At 38.9% G+C, this 20,935-nt stretch overlaps 4 protein-coding genes across 4 annotated transcripts; 2 read left to right on the forward strand and 2 right to left on the reverse strand.

The window, feature by feature from the left end:
• Positions 1–29: 29 nt before the first annotated feature.
• RB195_011689 (uncharacterized protein) lies at positions 30–4,565 on the forward strand (the record flags this gene model as incomplete). Its single annotated transcript, XM_064193219.1, has 8 exons — positions 30–169; positions 288–407; positions 940–1,063; positions 2,362–2,528; positions 3,129–3,225; positions 3,320–3,449; positions 4,004–4,123; positions 4,516–4,565. The coding sequence occupies 8 exons, from the start codon at positions 30–32 to the stop codon at positions 4,563–4,565; spliced, it is 948 nt and encodes a 315-aa protein (XP_064050802.1).
• Positions 4,566–4,961: 396 nt separating this feature from the next.
• Positions 4,962–8,010, reverse strand: RB195_011690 (uncharacterized protein; the record flags this gene model as incomplete). The annotated part of the gene is made up of 14 exons (XM_013450365.2): positions 4,962–5,042; positions 5,140–5,195; positions 5,253–5,333; positions 5,500–5,580; positions 5,689–5,751; positions 5,872–5,964; positions 6,019–6,123; positions 6,182–6,336; positions 6,416–6,556; positions 6,726–6,850; positions 6,931–7,107; positions 7,190–7,302; positions 7,634–7,689; positions 7,928–8,010. The coding sequence occupies 14 exons, from the start codon at positions 8,008–8,010 to the stop codon at positions 4,962–4,964; spliced, it is 1,410 nt and encodes a 469-aa protein (XP_013305819.2).
• Positions 8,011–14,261: 6,251 nt separating this feature from the next.
• Positions 14,262–16,506, forward strand: RB195_011691 (uncharacterized protein; the record flags this gene model as incomplete). Its single annotated transcript, XM_064193220.1, has 7 exons — positions 14,262–14,350; positions 14,409–14,493; positions 14,605–14,831; positions 15,174–15,255; positions 15,309–15,440; positions 16,207–16,322; positions 16,383–16,506. The coding sequence occupies 7 exons, from the start codon at positions 14,262–14,264 to the stop codon at positions 16,504–16,506; spliced, it is 855 nt and encodes a 284-aa protein (XP_064050803.1).
• Positions 16,507–16,940: 434 nt separating this feature from the next.
• RB195_011692 (uncharacterized protein) lies at positions 16,941–20,722 on the reverse strand (the record flags this gene model as incomplete). The annotated part of the gene is made up of 15 exons (XM_064193221.1): positions 16,941–17,087; positions 17,330–17,459; positions 17,522–17,613; positions 17,765–17,836; positions 17,897–18,011; positions 18,351–18,463; positions 18,517–18,635; positions 18,694–18,802; positions 18,870–19,025; positions 19,102–19,193; positions 19,258–19,436; positions 20,050–20,181; positions 20,239–20,306; positions 20,424–20,545; positions 20,635–20,722. The coding sequence occupies 15 exons, from the start codon at positions 20,720–20,722 to the stop codon at positions 16,941–16,943; spliced, it is 1,734 nt and encodes a 577-aa protein (XP_064050804.1).
• Between the last annotated feature and the right edge of the window lie 213 nt (positions 20,723–20,935).

The raw sequence follows: 20,935 nt of genomic DNA on the forward strand, positions 1-20,935 counted from the left end.
TGGAAATGGCCATGAATTGGTTGCGGTAGATGCCATCGTTTCCCGGATTACGTCTAATAATGTCACGTAGAGCTTCATCTGGAACAGACGGAACCAAAGGAGTGAATCGTCCTAATTTGATTTACCGAAAAGCTAAAATAACTGGACGAAGTGTTGAGGAGTTGAGGAGGTTTGTTATTATTATTGGTTTATTACTTTTTAGTATTGTATTTGTCATTATTATATTTATTTTATTTCTCTTTTTTTTTGCCATTATCCATCTGAGAATTACCTGATGCTTTCTTCAGTTCGAATGTGCCTGTACCTAAATTTCGTGGTGAGCCAGTGTTTGGTGTGTATCCCGTCTTGGAAGCGTTCGCGACCGGAGCACGGGATTTCTTCGGGCTATACATGAAGGATACTGTGCGGTAGGTTACTGAAATATTTCTTATGATCTGGAGCCACGGCAAGAATTAAGGTAAACTTGCGATTATCGGGATTTATTGAAGAACACTTCTCACTGAGATATTCGCTCGTCTGTACTGGAGTAGGCAAATAGTAGGATTAGTATATCTGAGCACACAAGACGAGTAGAGTGCTAAGATTTCTCCAGATGTACGTGCGTAGAGGTAGTGGTGGGTTCTCAATTGTAACGTTATTTATTCGGCTAGGGTACAGAAGGTTCCCGTGATTATCTAATCTGTGTTCGAGTGGTAGTAATAGTCTTGGACTCTGTTTTTTTTTCTCATGATAATACTATAGAGGAGTACAGGTGGGTCAAAATGACCCTTCAGCAAAAAAAGACTGGATAAGATCGACAACAAGATCAAGTTACTGAAAACTATGATAGAAAGTAAAATCAAGTACGCCTGATTTTAGTGCGATTTTTTTGTGGATTTTTTAAATGTCTGAGCTCCATTATTTATCACAAGCTGGGTATTTTCAACTGGACATTTTCAGGGCAAGATCCATTAGCGATGAACGTATTTCGAAGATTCTCGAATACGCACGAACATTAGGATTACCAGTACGACGGCTCACACATTCACAGTTTGACAAAATCACCGACTTCCAATTACATAATGTAATCTCACTACATATATAAGCAGAAGTTTTCTGGTTGGCTAGAGAATGCGAGAATGAGAGAGGGAGCAGACAGCAAGATTACGGTGGCAAAGCGTACGATGAGCTGAGTTTGCAGTGCTTACGATCGAGATCGTGTCAAGATAGGGGAGATTGAGTTGAGAATATAAAGAAAATGGGAATCCTTAACGAATTCCTCAGAGGCGGAAATTTCAGGCGGTGATAGAGAAAGTACAGCCGACGTAAAACGTACTGTAATATGACGACGCCACGTATAGTAGGGTCAAAACGACATGAAGCACGGCGCAATTGCGTACGCGGCTTCTCTCAACGCGGTACGCTGGAACGTAGCGGTTAGGAGCGCAGTGGAATCCTAGCTGGCACTACACATCGCTGCAGTTTACGAAGGTCCCATCTCGGTTTCAACTGCTGCCTCCGCCGCGCTGTTTTGAACGCGTACGCAAGTGCATCGTGTTTCATGCCGTTTTGAACCGACTATATTTTCGGAAGAGGCTTGCACTAAACTCTCGTCACGGCGTGTGAAAAATTTCCCAAAACTCCTTTCTTTTTGTTTTCTTGTGCTTTTGTTTCTATGGTTTTTGTTTTTTTTTTTTGTAAAATAATGCATGAGTAGGAATACATAGTCCTGTCGAAGTTCTTTTCTATTAGTATTATCGTTTTGGTTTTAGGTCCTCTAAGATGAACTGGATTTAATTTATGTCCTTTTTTGTGTAACTGCGCACGATTTTTGCCTTTCGTAATCGTAATACTGAGAAAATCTCTTTCTGCTAGTCCAGAAGTTTTTGCGGATTCCAGGGCATCTCTTGAAAGACCAGTTTGCAAGAATTGGATTTCTGCTTTTCTCTTATGTAACTGTACATTCTTCTTCTAGGATCTTGCTATAATTCCGATTACAACAAACGCCAATCGTGCGCAACTACACAAAAAGTGGGACAGAAATTGAATTCCTACGAACAAAGATCTGCGAGACATTCTGGGAGCAAAACAAATCATAATGCTAACGTAAGCTTATACATGTATATTATACGAAGAGAAGAACTGACAATTTACAAAAAAGAAGAAAAATTCCGCTGTGGGTTTCCGCATACTGCACAGAGAGCTCAGTGCCGAGGACGTCTTGCGTCGTCATATTAGAACACGATTTACGCCGACTGTAGACGGAAGAACTACAAGTTCAACTTTTTTTTTGAATTGTTAGAACTTCTTGTGACCAGAGTTTGAGAGAGCTTCTATTTGTTTCTGTAGATTTATTCACACATGCAACTTCTCACCTTTCAGGGAATCTGTCTGGATGCTTCACCGCTTCGCTTCATATATAATGTATCCGATACACAGCTCACATCAATTTATCTAGACAATATCCTTGATCCCAATAATCTTGGCGCGATAGCAAGGAGTGCTCTCTTTTTTGGATGCGCTCAAATCGCGTGCGCCGAAGGAAGAGGGTATGCTGATTTCTTTTTTTTTTTTACTTTTTCTTCCTCAAACTCCATGGCGGTTTTGGTTGTTGATTTCGGTCAACTTCTCTTATTGGAATATATGACTTTTTTAGTTGTTAGTCTTTGTTCGAGTGGATTTTTGCATGTATCTATTGAGTTGGTTGAAAAATTCCACGCGTTGGTGGTATAATTTCTCTTATTTTCTTTCTAGAACATTCCCGATGTAGCTGTCTTAGTGGCATGTTAGGATATTGTGTTCGTGCAGAACTAATTGAACACCACAGTTTCTTTACGTCACATACAAATTTGAAGTCTTTGAGAGAATACACGAGAAGAAAGGTTTCCTCCAAATTCAAATTTCTATCCAAGCTTGGTACATCCGCGAAGTTTGGCTATATTATTGTGTTCCCGAATCATATAATTTCATTCTATGATCATAATAAGCTTTGAGAATGTTTCGTGAAGGGGATTTTCATTGAGTAGAGACCATCACGGCTCCAAACACCTGAATAGAGATTGAAGAGAAAATTTTCTGCTCAGGACTCAACAATCGTGAAAAGATCATGGAAGCAATGAGCTGTTGCTGTGATATTTCTAATATTACAGGCCTTCGAGGATAACACCTTCAATGAGCAAGGCTTCATGTGGTGCTCTGGAATGTTTTCGAGTGACACGTGTCCCTTCATTCCTTTCTTATCACAAGGTGATTTCGACCGTTTTCTCTTCATTGGCGTGTTAACACTATGATTAAACAGAGCTATGACCCATCCCCGTTTGCTATAGATATAATTTTACAGGCCCTCAAATCCGCTGGAGCAGTGTTTATCGCCACATCGGACGCGATTTCCGCTCGAAAATTCGGAAAACCTACAATTGAGCTCAACGAATTGGAAGTGGACAGCGAACAAAAACTCGTGATTGTCCTTGGTACGTAGTGGTTGCGCCCGTTAACGAGACTGAGAATCTGCATATAACATGTAATTTCAAAACGAGAGATGATTATTGTCCATTAGTGCATTTTATAGGTCACACATTTTATCGCATTTTACTTGCCTCATCTTCTCACATCAATTTTTTTTTCTTAAAAGTAATGTCAGTTTCGTGGAAATCTTCCTCCGAGGCTTTTTTTTCCTCGCTGTCGCATAGTAGTCGCAGCGAGTCTTGTTTTTTGTCCTCTTTTTTAGTCAAAAGGCGAGTTTGCACCAAGTCAGGTTTTTTGCTGACTTCATTTATGCATGAATGAAAGCGTCAGCGAGAACTCAAAGGTGGAAAAAATGCAAATTTCCCTTTGTGAGCGCATTCTAACGCTCGTGCAAAAGCGACCCTAAAGAGAAAAGAATCGTTATATATAATTTATGTGCATAAATGTTCACTGGACTTTAATGTAAGCGTTTAAAACTTCATTAATCTTATTGTATTAGAATATATCAATCCTCTGTTACTACACATAATTGCTCTAATGAATAAACACAAATATTTAGGTGATGAGGGACTTGGGATCTCGGATGAAGTGATAAACAACTGCGATATTGTGTTATCGATTAGATCTTCATGCAGAAGAAAAAGTAGTGTAAATTCACTGAACGTCTCTGTAGTTGCGGGTAAGTGATGTTCGCACGTGAAAGTGTCAGAACCACTTGGTAAGAAAGTGAGAAAAAAATCTTGAATATTTGCAAAAAATCAACTCGAAAAGGGTTTTACTTCCTTCCGACTTCCAAAATTTGTTACTTTCCCGAGCATTCAACACTGCTTCTGGTCCAACTTCATTATTGGCTCTCCTTTCAAGAATTTTGTCTTTTTCCCGGAACGTGCCCTCTACTTGCGTTTCCTGTATCCTTCCCTTCTCTCCGCCACTGCATTCGACGCTTTTTTTATCTTCGATTAGCTAATCGCTCCAGACAAATGTTTTCTGGTTTTCTCTTTCTTCCTCTACAAATAGTTATTCTAACTTTTATAACTCTGTTCCCTAGCAACTCTATTGGAATGTTTTCAGGTATTCTGCTCCATCACATAGCTTCTGCCAGACAAAAATCGAAAAAATAGAACTATTCATGATAGATTTTCACACAAACGATTCCCTCCACCGTCGTTCGTAAGCCTCGAAATATATCGACAAATGGCACATACGAAATGAAATGAATAAATAAATAAGCAGAATTTAAACTATTACTTAAGCAATCACTCGGAACGAATAAAGCATCACAACTAAGCAATCTTGGTAAGTGCAACTACATTCTGGCATGAATTCTTGGGAAATGTACGGTTACGAAAACTATGATAACTTTAAAAAAAAACTGTCAAAACACTAACAACATGAATCGTCGAGAAAGCCTGCACAACCATAGTGGATGATAACGGCTGATCAGTACGTGGGGAAAAAAGTGCGGGTGAGAATGTCCAGTAAAATGAGCATCTTGTGAAGACCAAGTAGAATAAAGATTATATAAGCTTCACATAGTTCGCAGGAAACAGTCCAACATTACCATTTGGACCTCGTCCACGCCACCAACCAGGATCCACCTAGAAGAGTACACCATATGTCCAGAAAATTACGATTTGTTCAGGTTTTATTTCAGTTTTCATCCCTATTGAGGAGACGTACATGAGATGGACCCACCTGATCAATTTCAGTGATGTAGTCATCAGGATCAAAGGATATCTCCGTACTATCGGCTGAAACTAAGTATTTTATAAAAGTAATGGGGAAAACGAATTTCTTCAGAAACGAACCAGCTTGATAGTCCCATAGAGCAATAGCACGTAGACCCGTACAGATATCACCAGGCGGTTCATCATATTGTGGAAATTTACCTGTAAATAATTGATCACTTTGTTGCCATGACTCACATTAGTGTTGAAATCAGTTTGTGGGAAAATTGTCAACAAAACTGTACTTTCCATGATTTCAGCGTAATTTCTCGGTTTAGAGGAAGAGGTTTCAAATTTACAGAAACACTGCATAGTGCAATCAACTCACTTGGTGTCGGATTGGAGTGAATAATTTGAGGTTCTTCAACAGGAGGTTCTTCATAGTAATGGTTTTGGAGAGAATGTGTGTCTGAAAACGGAAGACTGTCTAATGAACATCTAATAAAGTGAATTCAAAGAGTAAGCCATCTTTGACAAAAAAAAAACATTTCGGTTAAGAAAAAGCATTTTAGCTCACCGTTTACTGAGATGAACGTTTCAGGTCCCGGTGGAATATGAGTTTCTGACAGTTTTGGAGATTCTGGAATAGCACTTTGAATTTCAAAATTTGAAGCAAATTATTAAAGAGAATAGGCAAATAAAGAAAAGCGGAAATTAGTTTGGGGGAAATCGTGGGTAAAACATATACACTCTAACACACCACTTGCGCTGGCTTCGTAACCAGAATCATTTGGTGAATGGAACGATGATAATCCTGCTGAGCTGACACTGTCGTGGGAAGGAGAAACAGTACCTTAAAACAGCTATGCTTTATTCTACATAGTCCCTTTAAAATACATTAACTGACCGGACGAAGAAAGTACTGGAGATGCAGACGGATGAAATACTTCGGTTTTCTTTGGGGCCTGGTTATTAACATAAATTGTTCTTGTGGGGCTAGGAAGTTTCTCGTCTGAAAAAAAAAACGAAGAATTGCTTGGACAGAATTCATTAGAAAAACAATTCATCACCTTTCCGCTCAAACATTCCCAAGCGATCTGAGTTCAGCTTACTGGGCCCGGTTACAATAGTCCTATGTGGTTTCTCGAGAGAATTACTTTTCATGGAAGAAAGAACAGGAGCTGATGCTGTTGGAACGTGGTGTTGTTTGACATCATTTTTCTTGCTACAAAATAATCACTTAAATAAAAATACCACAAATATGAGTAGAAAATAATCCTACATTTAACACTGTGACAAATTACCGTAGCTCAGCTGCACGCCTTTCTTGCTCTTCTCGATGTTGTTTTTCCTCGGCTAGTCTTTGCCCTTCCCGCGCTTCCCGTTCGGCAGACTCTTTGCGCTTTCTTTCTTCGATTCGAGACATCTCTTCGGACTTTTTGCTGCTGCAATGAATGACCGAACATTCCCAAAGGGTCACTCTTTTGTTATCTCAACAATTGGAGATGAAAGCCGAAGAATAATAGATGAAGAAGAGTGGTCGAAGAAGTGTCCAACAAAAATGAAAAAAATGGAAAGAGAAGAAAATTCCAAAATTGGTACGAAATTCGAGACCTTTTCTCTTCTCTGTTTAGCTTCTCCCAGAACTCATCCCTTTCTTTTATGTTGATGTCGGTATGCGGTTTGATAGGCTTGTACACTGAACCAACTACAGTCGGCGCTGTGTAGTATGTATCAGCCTAAAATTCTGTGGACTTTTTACTTTCACTTTTCACATCCCTGCACTAAACGAAGAGTTTCCACCGTTACTTTGACTCACCGCAGTAGTTGCATACGTCGCTGGCAGTTTGGCTACTTCTTTACGAATAACTTCAGGTTCTACATCGATTTCACTTCGCGCATAATGTATAACATGCACGGATTTTAAGAATCGTCGAACATCGTCAACATGCGATGTTGTTGAGGCTACTCGCGCCGATGGAACTCCTTCACCTTGCTGAACAATATTTGTGAACAAGAAGAAAATTGGACGAAGACGCTGTGAAGTATGACCTTAGTAGACATTGCCATCAACTAACCCAGTGTACGAGAACTATTTTGGTTAACGCGCTTTTAGCGAGGCGCACACCTATCACACCGTACTGAAGTCTTCCTGAGTTGAAACTCGTGCTGAATTCCTCCAGACCATAGCCTAAAAGTGTTATTAAGATTCAGCACAATTTTAAACAAACCAAACACAAATGAAAAGACCATCCAATTTTGCAGCAACCAGATATTATAAACACTGCATATTGGAACGTAACAAAAATGAAGGCATCGTTAGCTCTGCTGTGTAACATTTCGGCGACTTTTTCTTTAGAACATAGTAAAAACTTTGTTTATCTGCAATCTATACTATCTAATACTTTCCCTCGGAATTTCTACGAAAATAATGAAAAAATTCATTTATTCAAAAAAAAAAATGCAAAACTCCAGAAGAAGTGGAAAAAATCTGAACTCTTGCAATAAAAGCAGAAACTTACCACCTTCCTCGCCAATTTTGATGACATTTGAGTTGCCTTCGTAGTCAAGTATAACCCTAAATAAAATAGTGGTGAAGAATTTCTCTTGCAATCAAAAATCATCTCAAAAGGCGCTGCTCATTACTATAATGTTATGTTCAGAAGAAAGTTGTGCCTTGAATTGATGCCATTTGATTGTAACAATTTAATGAAAAATCAATTTGCGAATGTCTGAATAATTGTTGACTGTTTATAGTTTAAGAAAGAAATGCGACAACCAAAATAAACTACTAGTGATTCATCGCTTAAACACACCATTCATCATTTGTCTTCGATGTAGCGATTCGGTCATAAGCGGCTTGTATTGCCGCTCCATGTTTTTGGAAGTTTAATGTCATTGACGATTTGGACGATGACTTCGGTCAACGGTGATTTTGCGAGTGTGAAACACCTAGAAAACGACTAAAATGATCAACTAGACAAAAAATAATAATAATAATAATAACGAAATTGAGCTACGCGGTAATAATGAACAATAAAATATTAAATAACAAATAAAATATTAGAGCACAAAGTTCCATTTTTGAGCTTGACAAGAGGATGAGAATATGCAACAAATCAGCAGTGGAAATTGTATTCCAAATGCACTTTTAAAAGGTTGAGAGTCCAAACGCCGTGCTCGAAGAGGAAGCGAAGAGGAAACGATTTTAAAAAAATCAATGGTCCGATAATTAAACGAATGAATGAAATCTTCAAGAAGTTCATCTGAAGAATATTTTCATTCATGCCCTTTTCGAAGAAATCCAATATAATCGTGAATCATATGAGATATTGTCGAAGGAAGGCGTGTTGATAAAACCAAACACCAGCTGTCAATGTTTGCCAACAAGCGATAAACGCTTTCGCAAGCAGCCATCGCAATACCACAATACATTTACGATTTTCATAGAGAATACATGGTGTTTTTTTTTTCGAATTACTTCTTTTGGTTTCAAAAAATTTTAGAAATAACACTATGGAACCACAAGGAGTCATTGGATAACCACAGGTATTTTAAATGGTCACAAACATTACTGGGATAAGAACAATCCCAGTTCTCGTCCTGGATGAGCTAGAACTGCAGAAATCTTTTAATTGCTGAAGCGGGTTCAATTTTTTAATTCCCACTAATAAATATGAAAGTTAAGCGTGATGAATTCCGAATTTATATTCGATACATACGTGAATAACTTGACGTCATGAAGAAATCATAACATGAAGAAAGCGAGCCCCTTCCTCTTACCCATACCAAAAACACCCGAACGTTCCTTTCTTCATTTACGATGAATTATATATAGTGCGAAAAAAACCTTTACGCGCCCAACCGAACAAATTCAGATGGTTCCAATAGTTTCCCAACTACAGCTGCTCTTACATGCAGAAATAATGAAAAAAAAAGATTGCAGACAATGCAAACGTGTGAATGTGAGAACCATCACCCAGCGAGTGCTCAAGCTTATTTCTTAAGTTAATCAGGTGCATTGCTTGAAGAATTGCATGCATCAATCAAAGTAAACAAAAACAAAGAGTATGCAATAGTTAATAGCTGACGCTAACAGGTAGGTGGTGTAGTACTCGTATACGAACAGGAAATGACGTATTAGTAATCTTTCTAATTCACATGAACAAAGTAAGTTTGGAACTGAAAAGTATCTACAGTAATTCCCGCCAGTAGATATGAAAGTTATCGTAATGAATTCTGAGTTTGGCTTAGAAATTCACTGCACGAAGAGCTGTAAAACGCATAAATGATGCAAATTGACTGACTTGACTGGAAATTCGATTACCTTATATGTAAACACTGTTCTTCAAATGCAAGACCTCAGAAAAAAAAATGAAATTGAAAGTACATCAGGAAAGTTTTAAAAAAACATCGCCAGTAATGTGTATATGTTTCAAATCAGGAGAATTCCATGTAAACTTCAACAAAAATAGCGAGAAAATAACAAAAGTATATTATTTATGAGATAAGCTGGTAGGTAAATAGAAAGGGGCAAACTGGTGCCTTAGATATACTTAAAATAAATAGTTCCACAGTTTATATTTCTATGAGTTAAATCTATTTGATGAGGAAAAAAAAATTGAATGCAGAAGACTAAAGGTAAGAAAAATTTTCTGCGAAACTACTAATTCATATACTGTACTATAATATACTGTCTATGTAATAGTATACTATCATATACTGTTTGCAATATATGAAAGATTGGTAAATAATCAAAGAGAATACTATTGGAAAAAAGGGAATATGTTCTATGAATAAAGGTATTTCACAATGAAATCGTTGTGCTGAAAAAATGGATGGCGTGTAGTAGTGTCAACAACGGTCAAGCACTCGCTCTCACGCCAACTATTTCTCTTTCGAAGGATTATATCGTTGTAAAGTGAATAACAGTGGTGTAATAAAATCCACCTGATAGGTGAACCGAGTTCTCTGATGAAAACAGCCGTGTAACGATTGAAGAGATATCCAAAGTTGTACACTGTAATATCCAAATGTCAATTGACAGCTGTGTTGTACAAGAGAAGAGAGAGAAAGAAGTCGCATATTGAAGAAAAAAGAATTTTCGAGAATATTCCTGAAATAACATCGGAATATTCACGCATCCAGATTCCTTTAAAAAGCATGTACAAACGAGAAAACAACTGGTATGGACATTTTGAAAAAAAGAGAGGGTAAAATGTAGTTGGGGGGACATTCCATGGCGCTCTTATTTCTCGAATTAAATAATTAAATCAATTGGGGTCCTGAGGTCTAAGCATTAGACTAAGAAGATCAATGACATGTAAGCTAAAGATACTAAGAGAAAAAGAGTAAGTTAAAGCGTCGAGAAATAAGAGCGCCACTGAGTGCTCCCGCCCCCAACTACATTTTCCCGACTTATACATCAGAATAGACCGAAAGAAAAGCTGGAAGGAAACAAGAGAGACAGAAAGAACTATTCAAATCTTTAGAAGGAAAATCATTATTTCTACTTTAGACTAGCATTAGACTAATCGTTCTGGAATGATTACTGAGGTCAACCTCATAACGTTCAAGAAAAAACGATTCGCCTGCAGATGACAAAGACTCACACAAAATAGGACACAACCATTCGATGCATCCTGTCCCCTCTTCCGAGAAAAAGAAAAACGGCGAATCCGAAACCACGAATGAGTCATCGCAGTCGGCATATACTAACCGGCATATCGCTGACTAGTTTTTGAAACTGTTAGACATAGAAGAGGACTCATGAAAAAAACAACTACGTAGAAGTGCGGTGAGAAGGACGTTCGAGAGAGGACTTCGAAAATGGCCTGGAATACGAAGGATGTAACTCGAAGGGTCGTAAACGTTTACGATAGGATGTTCATTAGCATAAAATTGCTCAAGGATCAGCAAACACACGCCCATCTCGTAAAACGGGTTATGTTAATCGCATATTTTATTCGTTATTCGTCCTCGATGTAAATAGATTTCTTGCTGATTTTTCCAGATACTGAAAAAAGTAAAAACTTCCTAAGGCGGCTAAGCTGAAGAATATTCGGCTTCTGGGCGAGTGATGAACCCATAATTTGCGAGGGTTAGATCGAATAGCAGACGAGATATGAGCATTTGGGGAGGAGAGCGCCTATGTCCTATTGACTATTTCCTTTTCATACACACCGACCGCCTTGATAGATTTCGAACGTCCCATTCATCAATGCATTGAGAGGCGAAAGCGGACCTAGCGGTGACCGTCAAACAATTCGGTCGAAATTGTACGAAAAAAACGGCCGCGATAAGACAGAACGGTGACGATGAAAAGAGAACAGGAAAAGGAACATTGTAAAATCATATGATTCATCCATCATCTTACGGACAACTCGTAGGGCTGGGTCATCGGTTGATTTCCGCATGAATGAAATGTCCTTCATTAGCGTCTTCTGAGTCATTTGTCAAAATTAAATCTTCAAGAAGAAGAAATTGAATCTTGTGGAGCGAAAAGTTTAATGGTTGGATGGTGAGATAACTTGTACTAACTACATGAAGTCAATGTTACTGAATGATAAGTCAGAAAATTCTCGGAAATAGCACTTGCAATGGAATCAACTTGCAGAACAGCCATATTTTACTCTTAACATATTTCTATTCTTTCAACACAAAAATTCATAATGTGTAAAATCCACATTTCAAGCAACCGAATGGAAATTTAGAGATTAGAAACCTGACCCCTGGAACACAGGCCACAATTAGCCTAATTTCGTGCCGATTACAGTTGTTCTCATCTCTGGGACGTTACGCTCACTTTTATTGCACCAATGATAACGATGGAGTAGTGAAAGACCAGTCTTCGGCACGGATGTTTAAATAAACGGTGGTAATACGACTTTCCTTATCAGGACACCCATAACTATTGACAGCTTCACCATACAAAACAAACTTTTGAAAAATTTCGAATTAAATTTTTCCATGTTACCGTAAGAGGATGATTATAACCGGAAAGAGAGTAAGATAGTGATAAAAAGAAGGTGAAACCAACAAATTTTCCAATTTTTCTGATGTTTCTAGTACAAAACACTCTGCTTCAACAAAACCTAAATTTCAGTAGAGTCCAGTGACTATTTATTTTTTCCACATAAATGATGATTTTTGGGGAAATCGTATATTTTTGCTAAAACTGCTTAAAATGTAAAATTACACTTTCCTTAACTAAAAAAAAAGAAAAATAAGGAAAAGCTGCAAGAAAAGAAAACGATAATGCAACAAGCTTCGTGGACATCAGCCGCAAGGGAAGATTTTTCTTAAAGAAGTAAACGAAGACATCTCAGAAGTGCAAGAAGATAAAAATTTGCGCAAAAAAGCACCATATGCTCCGCCCATTCCGTTTAAACCAATAAAATAAGCGCTGTCGCTGGTCCTGGCAGAAAATTATAGAAGAAATTCTCGGCTCTGCGTATCCGGTTCTCAGTCAAGCAAGTGTCTTCAGCTTAAGTAGGTCCTAGGAGAAAACAACAAGGGAAAAACAGGTGGCGAGATGTGATCTCACGAACAGGAGCGGATCCGCAATAAAGAGGAAATTATTTCAGGATGATGGGTGTAGCTGGGGAATCCGAGGCACATTAGAGGACTATAGATCCCGATAAGGGCAAAAACGTGAATGTGATTAAATCGAGCAAGGGTCGATGTAAAAGGATAAGTGGAAATAGCGCAAAAATCTACGAAATCCTAGTCCATTAGGGTTATTGCACCGTAAACCGCTAATGGGTAAGGATTTCGTGAATGAAACAAACTGAAGAAGTTCTTTGGGTAAGGGAATAGTTTTTCCGTGTAACAGTAGCACTCGAATAGTGTGTAGATATCGAATAACTGGTGGTTAGACAATGAATCAGTGAACTGAGTGAATAAAGTCAGTCTAGGCGTCTCGTTCGATCGTCTGACTCACCGTACGCGTAAACTGAGACGACCGCAGCCGAATCAGCATAGATGGCCGTCAAAACAAAACTTGAATGAACGGAAGAGATGGGAATTTTGTACGTGGTTATCCAATTACACCGAAATACCTGACCATCACAATAATAAACACTTCGAAAGGAACATTTCAATAGAAAGAGAGTCGGTCACGCCGGTCCAGAGACGTGTCCGTCCCGTGCCGCTGCGAACCACTCGCTTTTATGTTGCGATCGTCGAACTAGACCTCAAAACGATAAAACAAATAAAACCACGAGAGATTCGCAACGATGTGATAAGTGCGTGGAGAGCAGCAGAGAAATCCATGGGGTGCAATGTTCACTGCGGTCCGGCTATCGTTGTGGGACCGAGTGGGGCGGACCTCGTTTTCGTTTTGAACGCGCCAGCACTCCACTAAATACGTTTTGTGGTTCTTTGGTGTGTGTAGTTGTTTTTTTTATTCTAAGTAATTCTTGATGTATGCTACATTTTGCGCATATTATGTTTTAGTTTACTGTATTGGTGCTACTGGCAAGCCTTTCCGCTATGAAGTCCAGTAGAATTCGCGTCGTTCCTGTGATTCACTAATCGATACGATTCCTTGACAGTGTTGTTGGGATTCTTGTTTTATGAAGAGAGAATAATTGAAAGAGAATGTGGAATGTAATACAGTGAGTATAGGCCATGTAAATATGGATAAGCTGACATACGAAATCTTTCCACTACAAAAACATCCGAGTTCATTTTGATAGACAAAATCGTGAAATTTCCATGATTTCACGAACGTGCTTCGAGATCTCTGTATCCTTTTCTGGCAGTTATCGACTCTTTGACAGGACAAAACGGGTAGAGTTAGGTATTCGTGCTGTTTTTTTTGGTACTGGGGAAGACGGCGGGGAGTTCATGTCATCTCACTAAAAGTTGATTTAAATAACTAAGTCGGGCTGTATTCGGGTTGAATTTTTGTAATATTCGTATATATTCATACTGCTGCAGTTTTCTGTTAGAATTGTCTCTAATTTTTATCCTATGATTTTGATTTTATGAACTCTGACTCTCTCATGACGAGTTATAGGTATTTTCTAATCAATCATACTGCTGTTGTTTTATTGCATCCTCATCGTAGTGAATTCTGTTCGCATTTCATTCCTCAGGCAGGTGTTCTTGAAAATCCCGCCTTAATATTAATCCAACTTTATTCAGATGGTTGAGAAAAAAGAAGAAGAGAAGAAGCGTCGCTCACGCTCCGAGTCGTCCAGTAGCACTTCATCATCTGGGAGTTCTTCGAGCAGGTATTATTCTATGATACGATTGCTTTGTATTGTGTACTTAATTTTTCATTCCCTACAGTGACTCGTCGGGATCCTCTCGTTCGACAAGTTCTTCGAGCTCTTCCCGTTCACCGTCTCCGCGTGCAAAAAGGGATTCTGGAAAGGTAATTTTTTTTTCTTCTAAAATCCATTATTAGCTTGCACATGTGAGGTTGATTTTCCATTTAGTGTATAAGTATTTTCTTAGAAGGTATTGTCAGACAAAGTCCTTGCAGGGAACTACTACCAGAGGTCGCTCTCGCTCACCTCGTCGTTCACCGGCGCGAGCAAGAGCTGACAGAGGAGCAGGAGATCGTCCGAGTCGCCGTTCTCCTTCGCCACGTCGTCGTCGCGTTTCCCCGTCACCGAAAAGACGCGCCGATCGTAGCACAAGCCGTGGTCGTCGCCGTTCACCTCGTCGCGCGTCGCCGCGTCGTGCTTCACCTCGAAGATCACCTAAGAGGTACGAACTGTGTTTTCGGACAACACCAGTGTTTGTGGAAAAATGACGAGTGAAGTGAGGAAATTCGAGAGAGGAAGGTGTATTCGAAATTTTAAAGTAGTAATAATTAGCAGATTTCCGCCCACAAGCTGATGGTGTATATTCACTCTTTTCATTTTCGTGCACTGAGAGGTAGTGAAGAAGGCGTAACCTCACAATTTAGCCTCGATACAGGCTGTTTTTCCCCTATATTTGGAACGGGTTTTATCCTTGGAACATTCCCATCCAGTTTTTTTCTGTATCTCTAAATTTGTGAATGAAATACTCGGGATCATCTTTTCAGTAGCGGAAAACTATGTTTAGATCTCCACGTCGTACTTCACCGCGAAAGACCAGCCCTTCGAAGCGCATTTCCATCAGAAACCTAAGTCGAAATGTGACCAAGGTAAGAATGTTGCTTCCGCGGCTGCATACTTATTCAGGACATTTCAAATTTAGGAGCACCTTGCGGAGATTTTTGGAATGTACGGACCCATCAAGAGTTGTGATCTTCCACCAGAGAGATTTTATACGCATCTTCACAGGGGTTACGGATATGTGGAGTATGAGAACGCTGAAGATGCAGAGAAGGTGGGTTTCTGTTTAGTTCACTTTTTATGACTCTTATTTTTTATTTACCTCTTCACTCAAAAACAATGCCTTTAATGAAATGTATGTACGTGCAAAAACAGTGATATTTGTTCTTAGGTTTGGGTTCATATTTAAATTACAGAGACATCTTTAGCTTTAAGCCTAATCGCATCTACGGTAAACAAATCGAAGCTGAGATAACTAACTATAAACTTCTTGTTGTGAGTTGGATGAGAGTCAAGCTTAGGGGTTAGTTTCCCTCCTCAATCTACAGTTTCTGCAGTCATCTTCTTTCCATTGGCCACCTTAATTTGGGCATTGCCATGTCTACAGTTCGCTAGTGTGAACCATGTGCAAAAGCTATATATTACATTAATTGTACAGTTGTTTTCCTTTCATATACATTCATATATAATTTACTGAGAAAATTAACAAAATGCGAACGATTATCGCTGTTGTTTACTGAAACATCTGAATTGACATACTTCTTTGATAGTAATTTCTTAAAATAAGAATTACTGTAATGCTTTATAGTTCACTTGTTGGAGTCCTGTTTTGTTGCGCAACTTGAACCAACGATTAACGTTTCATCGTAAAGGCAAACCTTTGATCTAATGGTGCACATCTTTCATTTATGATTCAGTAACTTGTTCCTGTCCTGTCGAGTTTCGATTTGTGAGAATTGCCCTTGACTCATTAGTAGCAACACTCTTAGTTTCTGTTTTTTGGTGCAAGTGTTGCATCTGTGCACGTTTCATTGTTGCAGGCATTGAAATATTTTGATGGCGGTCAAATTGATGGACAAGTCGTGAGTGTTGAGTTGACTTTGAATCGTGCTGCTAGTCGCCGCTCCCCGGTTCGCAAGAGTCCCGTCAGAAGAAGGTATTTCTTTGATTTTCTCTACGCTATACTGCAATAAAGATATAGCTTTAATTTTTCTAGCAGCCCTGGAAGAAGACGTTCGCCTCCTGGACGTGGTGCAAATGCAAATATGGTGCCGCTTGGTTCAAGCCGTTTCAATCGCAGCCGTTCACGTTCGCCGCGCAGAAGACGCAGCAGGTCGTAGGAACCTCTTGTGATTTGGCGACACGTCCGAATAATATAACCTGTTCATTGTTTTTTTTCTCATCATCTGTGTTCAGTAGATGTCTTTTGTTTTTTCTTAAAGATCTCCTTCATGTTGTTTAATCAATCTATGATTGTTTTGGAGACAATAAATTGTAGTGGATAGTGGGGCTTCTACAGATGCAAATGTTTTTGCGAGAGGAAGTACCTAGTAGTACACCATTTATTATAGTTTTACTCTTTTTCTGATACGGTGGTGGTCTGCTACAAATCGTTAAGAGATAAAATGGTGTGGTTATTGAATATCTGTACACGAAGGAGGAAATATTTGAACTCTGCAAAACGAATTGAACGCAAGACTTTGGATCTTAAAATTACAAAGTAAGAAACTATTCAAATTGAATAAAGTAGTCCAAAAGAAAACGTCTAGAGAATTCACAATTTAACAACTTCAAATCTTGAACAATCGCAGAGATTAACTGCGTCTTGTGCAATTGAGCTTGCAAATTCACATCGAAGGAATGTGCCACTGCTTCCACGAGCTAATATGCCAGGATTCGCCGCCACAGTTCCGCCAATATTCTGCAAAATAAGATGTTCTTAAGTAAATACGAATACTCGTTTGAAAAGAAGAAATTCATATAACTTTGCTGAATATAATACTTGTCGACTTGATTCATTACGCGTATTTCTGTCAATTCGAAACTCGTGACCACATATTTTTTTATTATTTCACTGCTATAGCTGAAGGTAAACTGTGAAAAATATGAAAGCAAATCTTCTTTTAAAAGTTTTTGTTATCATGTAGTGTTTTTGAACGGTACCTTAACAGAACCAGACAAAACAGACGACCCAATGATGACGTGGGGAGCTGTTCGGAGTGCGCAAACTCTAAGACATTCCTCCATCGATGTGGGAAGTGATGGAGGTGATAGTGGATATAAGGATCGTTGACTGAAAAAAAAAAAACATTCACAGAAATAAAATCAAGACAAATATTTTCTAGAATACAGTACTTGATAATATGAGACGCAAGGCGAGCGATTCTGTCACGATTCTCCTGGTCTTCAGAGCGATGCCACTCATTTTTACTGAGATGTGCAATAACCTAGAACGGTTGCTTAGGTAAACATCGATGCCCTTCTCGACTTATTTGGAAAGTGCTGAATTTTCACGAAAGGGAAGAAAAAACTGAGTAAACAGGTTGAGGTAGTGTTCTGCTTCGACGAATATGTACGCAAAGAAATACAAAGGATTACCTCGCTACTTGTCAGAGCTATTTCAACTCCATTAATGCGCACAACACATGGCTCAGGAAGAGAATGCAGTCGCTAAACAATGAAACAATGAATATTGCAATTCTTTTCAAGCGATATTCAGTGTATACGTACCTTTCCCATTCTTTTAGAAGCATCGGAACAGATTTTGAGTGGAGGCGTCGGGAAGACAGGATCACAACATACATCACGGAATGGTGCAGGTTGCACCATTAGTTCCGTTCGGCACCTGAACTGTCGAAGTCGTTGAAAAGACGAACTATGCGTAGAAAAAGAGTACAACCAGCTTCAAATTTATTGTTGTCTCTTCCTGAGAATCGAAAACCCTAGAGCTTTATTTCTGCAAATTATTAACATGCTTTGCTGCAGATGAAATGAAGATTTTTCGATCGGGTGATCGATTAGCATCTTAAGCAATGTAGACCCTCTGCTCTTCTCTGCTTGGCGAACACTCATCCCTGTCTTCAATCAAATAACTTCCGTACTGTAAGGCGCCGACTGCACTTTCTTGATTTCTATGAAGTCTATACGCAGTCTGATGTGGCTATGGTAATATAGTAGTACTCACCCATCCAAGAACTTTGCTATATTACGCATAAGCTGATTCATTACTTCTTCATACGTTTCTGGAAACTGCGGCCGACGCATGAAATTGTTCTTCGCATCAACGAATGGTCCCATCTAAAATGCTAACGAAATAAGGGGAAGATCCATAACCAGGCTAGAATACTAACCAGAATAAGCACGTGAGGCTGCTCCAGTTTAACCATTTCTAGGAGATCACACAGAGGTTCATAGGAACAGTTTTCAGCGGTGGTGAAAGGACCACTGGCACACCATACACGCAAATTTTCTAAATAGTATGAAAGTTGAACTCTGAGAGAGAATAATATCGATGTAAAACTACCTACCATCAGTTGGTGGTCGTCCAAGAGGAGACAGTGGCAGAGATTTTGGAAAGAATTGTCTAGTGGCCACAAAACGGTCCCCATTTTCAAAAGAGCCGAGGTAGGCAACCAACTTAGAAAAAAGAATATTAAAAGGCTATTAAAAATTCGAAGTTGTATAAAATACGCCCAATATTTACCTGACCAGGAAATACGCTGACTTCGGGCAAATGACTAAGGTCTAACTTCATCACGGTTCCGGCTTCGTCGTCCATCATTAGTGAGACTGTTTGGTCGCTTAGTGGTAGTTCCTCTGAGATGTCACGAATAATCTCACCATAAACATATTCTGAGTCCTAAATGGAAAAAAGATCAGAAAAGAACTTACTGTAAACGTTGAAATTCCAAGGAATACTGAAAGAAAAAACTCACCGTCGAGCCTGCCACAGGGATAGACCAATCGGAAATTTCAGGATTAGCCTCTCGACAGACAGCAGCAAAATTCGCCATCTTCACATATTTTGCTTCAAGAAAAATAAAAATAAACTTAAACAAAAGTAAAAAAAAATGAGGAAAAGAATGCTTCACCATCAATAACGTTGGAGGCTTTGTCAACTGCGTATTTCTCTGTGGGAAGAGAAGATACCATTTCAACTGTGACAGAACATCCTGCAGCACTGCTCTTCGCGAATAATTGGCCTTGTAGATGTTGAAAGATAATACCACGCTCGGATCTTGCTAGGTACTTAGCATTTGATGGGGATGGTCTGGAAGGAGAAGAATACTATTTAGCCGTTTCACGTTCCTCAACAACTACGGAATAGACCAGCACATATCTGCGAGGATGATTGCAAACATAGCAGCAGGCGCTTACAGGCACCGAGTTAAAATCCAGAAATAAAAATTTAAACATGACATAAAAGAAGTGGCGAAGAATGACTTTCTTTAGAGAACATTTCTCACCATTTATTAAAATTTAATGGGGAAGAAAGCAGAATGCTTTATCTGGAATCTGCTGCGAATGAATAAAACAGGAAAGCAAGTAACCGCAGTTCGGATACTGTAGTAGTACCAAAGCTTACGGGATTGTACGGATATGGAGCACGACCTTTTCTCTTTAGTAGTAATAGAAAAGACATAGTTGACAACTTCTAGTCAGTTTAAGGGAGACCAGTATATCGAACGTTTCGAAGAAAAGACCCAATTAATAACTGCAGCTGATCAGTGTTACAAGGATTAACTCCCCTCTTCTGGAATGTTCTTTATTGTGACTATCATCTTTCATTGCTCAGTTGTCACGTAGAGTCACAAAAGAAATTACACATTTCTAGAGCATCACCAACGAATTTATATCATTAATACAAAAGGAAAAGAACTCACAGCACGGGAGCAAAGGCACGATACTTCCCAGAAAGTTCAGAAGAGCCAAAATCTTCGTGAACAGACTCTTCAAGCTCAAAGCAGGATACATTCAAATGATTCTGATTAACAGAACGTTCACTGAATGCAGGTCTAAAAAAGAGAAAAACGAAAATCGACATCAGATGAAGAGATACGCGTTAAGAAAACCTTTTTGTTTTAGAAGATGATGGGGCTATTACTCCATCCAGATTTTTCTTCAACTTCTTGTTCAACTCCTTAAAACAAGCGCTTTTCCTGATATTCATGAATGAGGAGAACTTTAGCAATCTTCATATGATAAGGGAAGAACACAATTTAAAAAAATTCGAGTTGGATTAACAATAAGATCGTACTGCCTCCATGTGCTCAAGGATCGCACTATCAACTATTTTCTTCTTCATGTTTACGGCAGAAGCTAGAAGATCATCCACAAAGTCGTCAACGTCAAGATTGAATTCAGTTGCGAGACAGTTGACTGAATCCAATATTATTTAAGCATAAAATGAAACTCAATAGACACTTTAAAAAGTTGCATAATCACGAAACGAACGTAACGCCACTCACTTTTGTTTATCAGCTCATCCTCTTCCGGAAGAAAGTACCCAAAGTCGGATAAAGCTTCCGAAATAGAGTCATAGTCCAAGTAAACCATAACGTCGAGAACTGCAAAATTGAACTCGCACAAATTGAACGAAATTTTAAAAAAATAAACACTGTATGAAGGCGAAATGAGGCAGGAAAACCTAAGATGGTTACATAACTACAAAAGTGAAGAGTAAGCCAACGGAAACCATTTCTGCAGGAAAAGAAACAAGAAAAACGGCAAGAGAATGAAATTTCCCTCATTCCGCTAAAAATTTCCCGC

The sequence above is a fragment of the Necator americanus genome, chromosome III (assembly GCF_031761385.1).
Source record: "Necator americanus strain Aroian chromosome III, whole genome shotgun sequence".
Taxonomy (NCBI): Eukaryota; Metazoa; Nematoda; class Chromadorea; order Rhabditida; family Ancylostomatidae; genus Necator; species Necator americanus.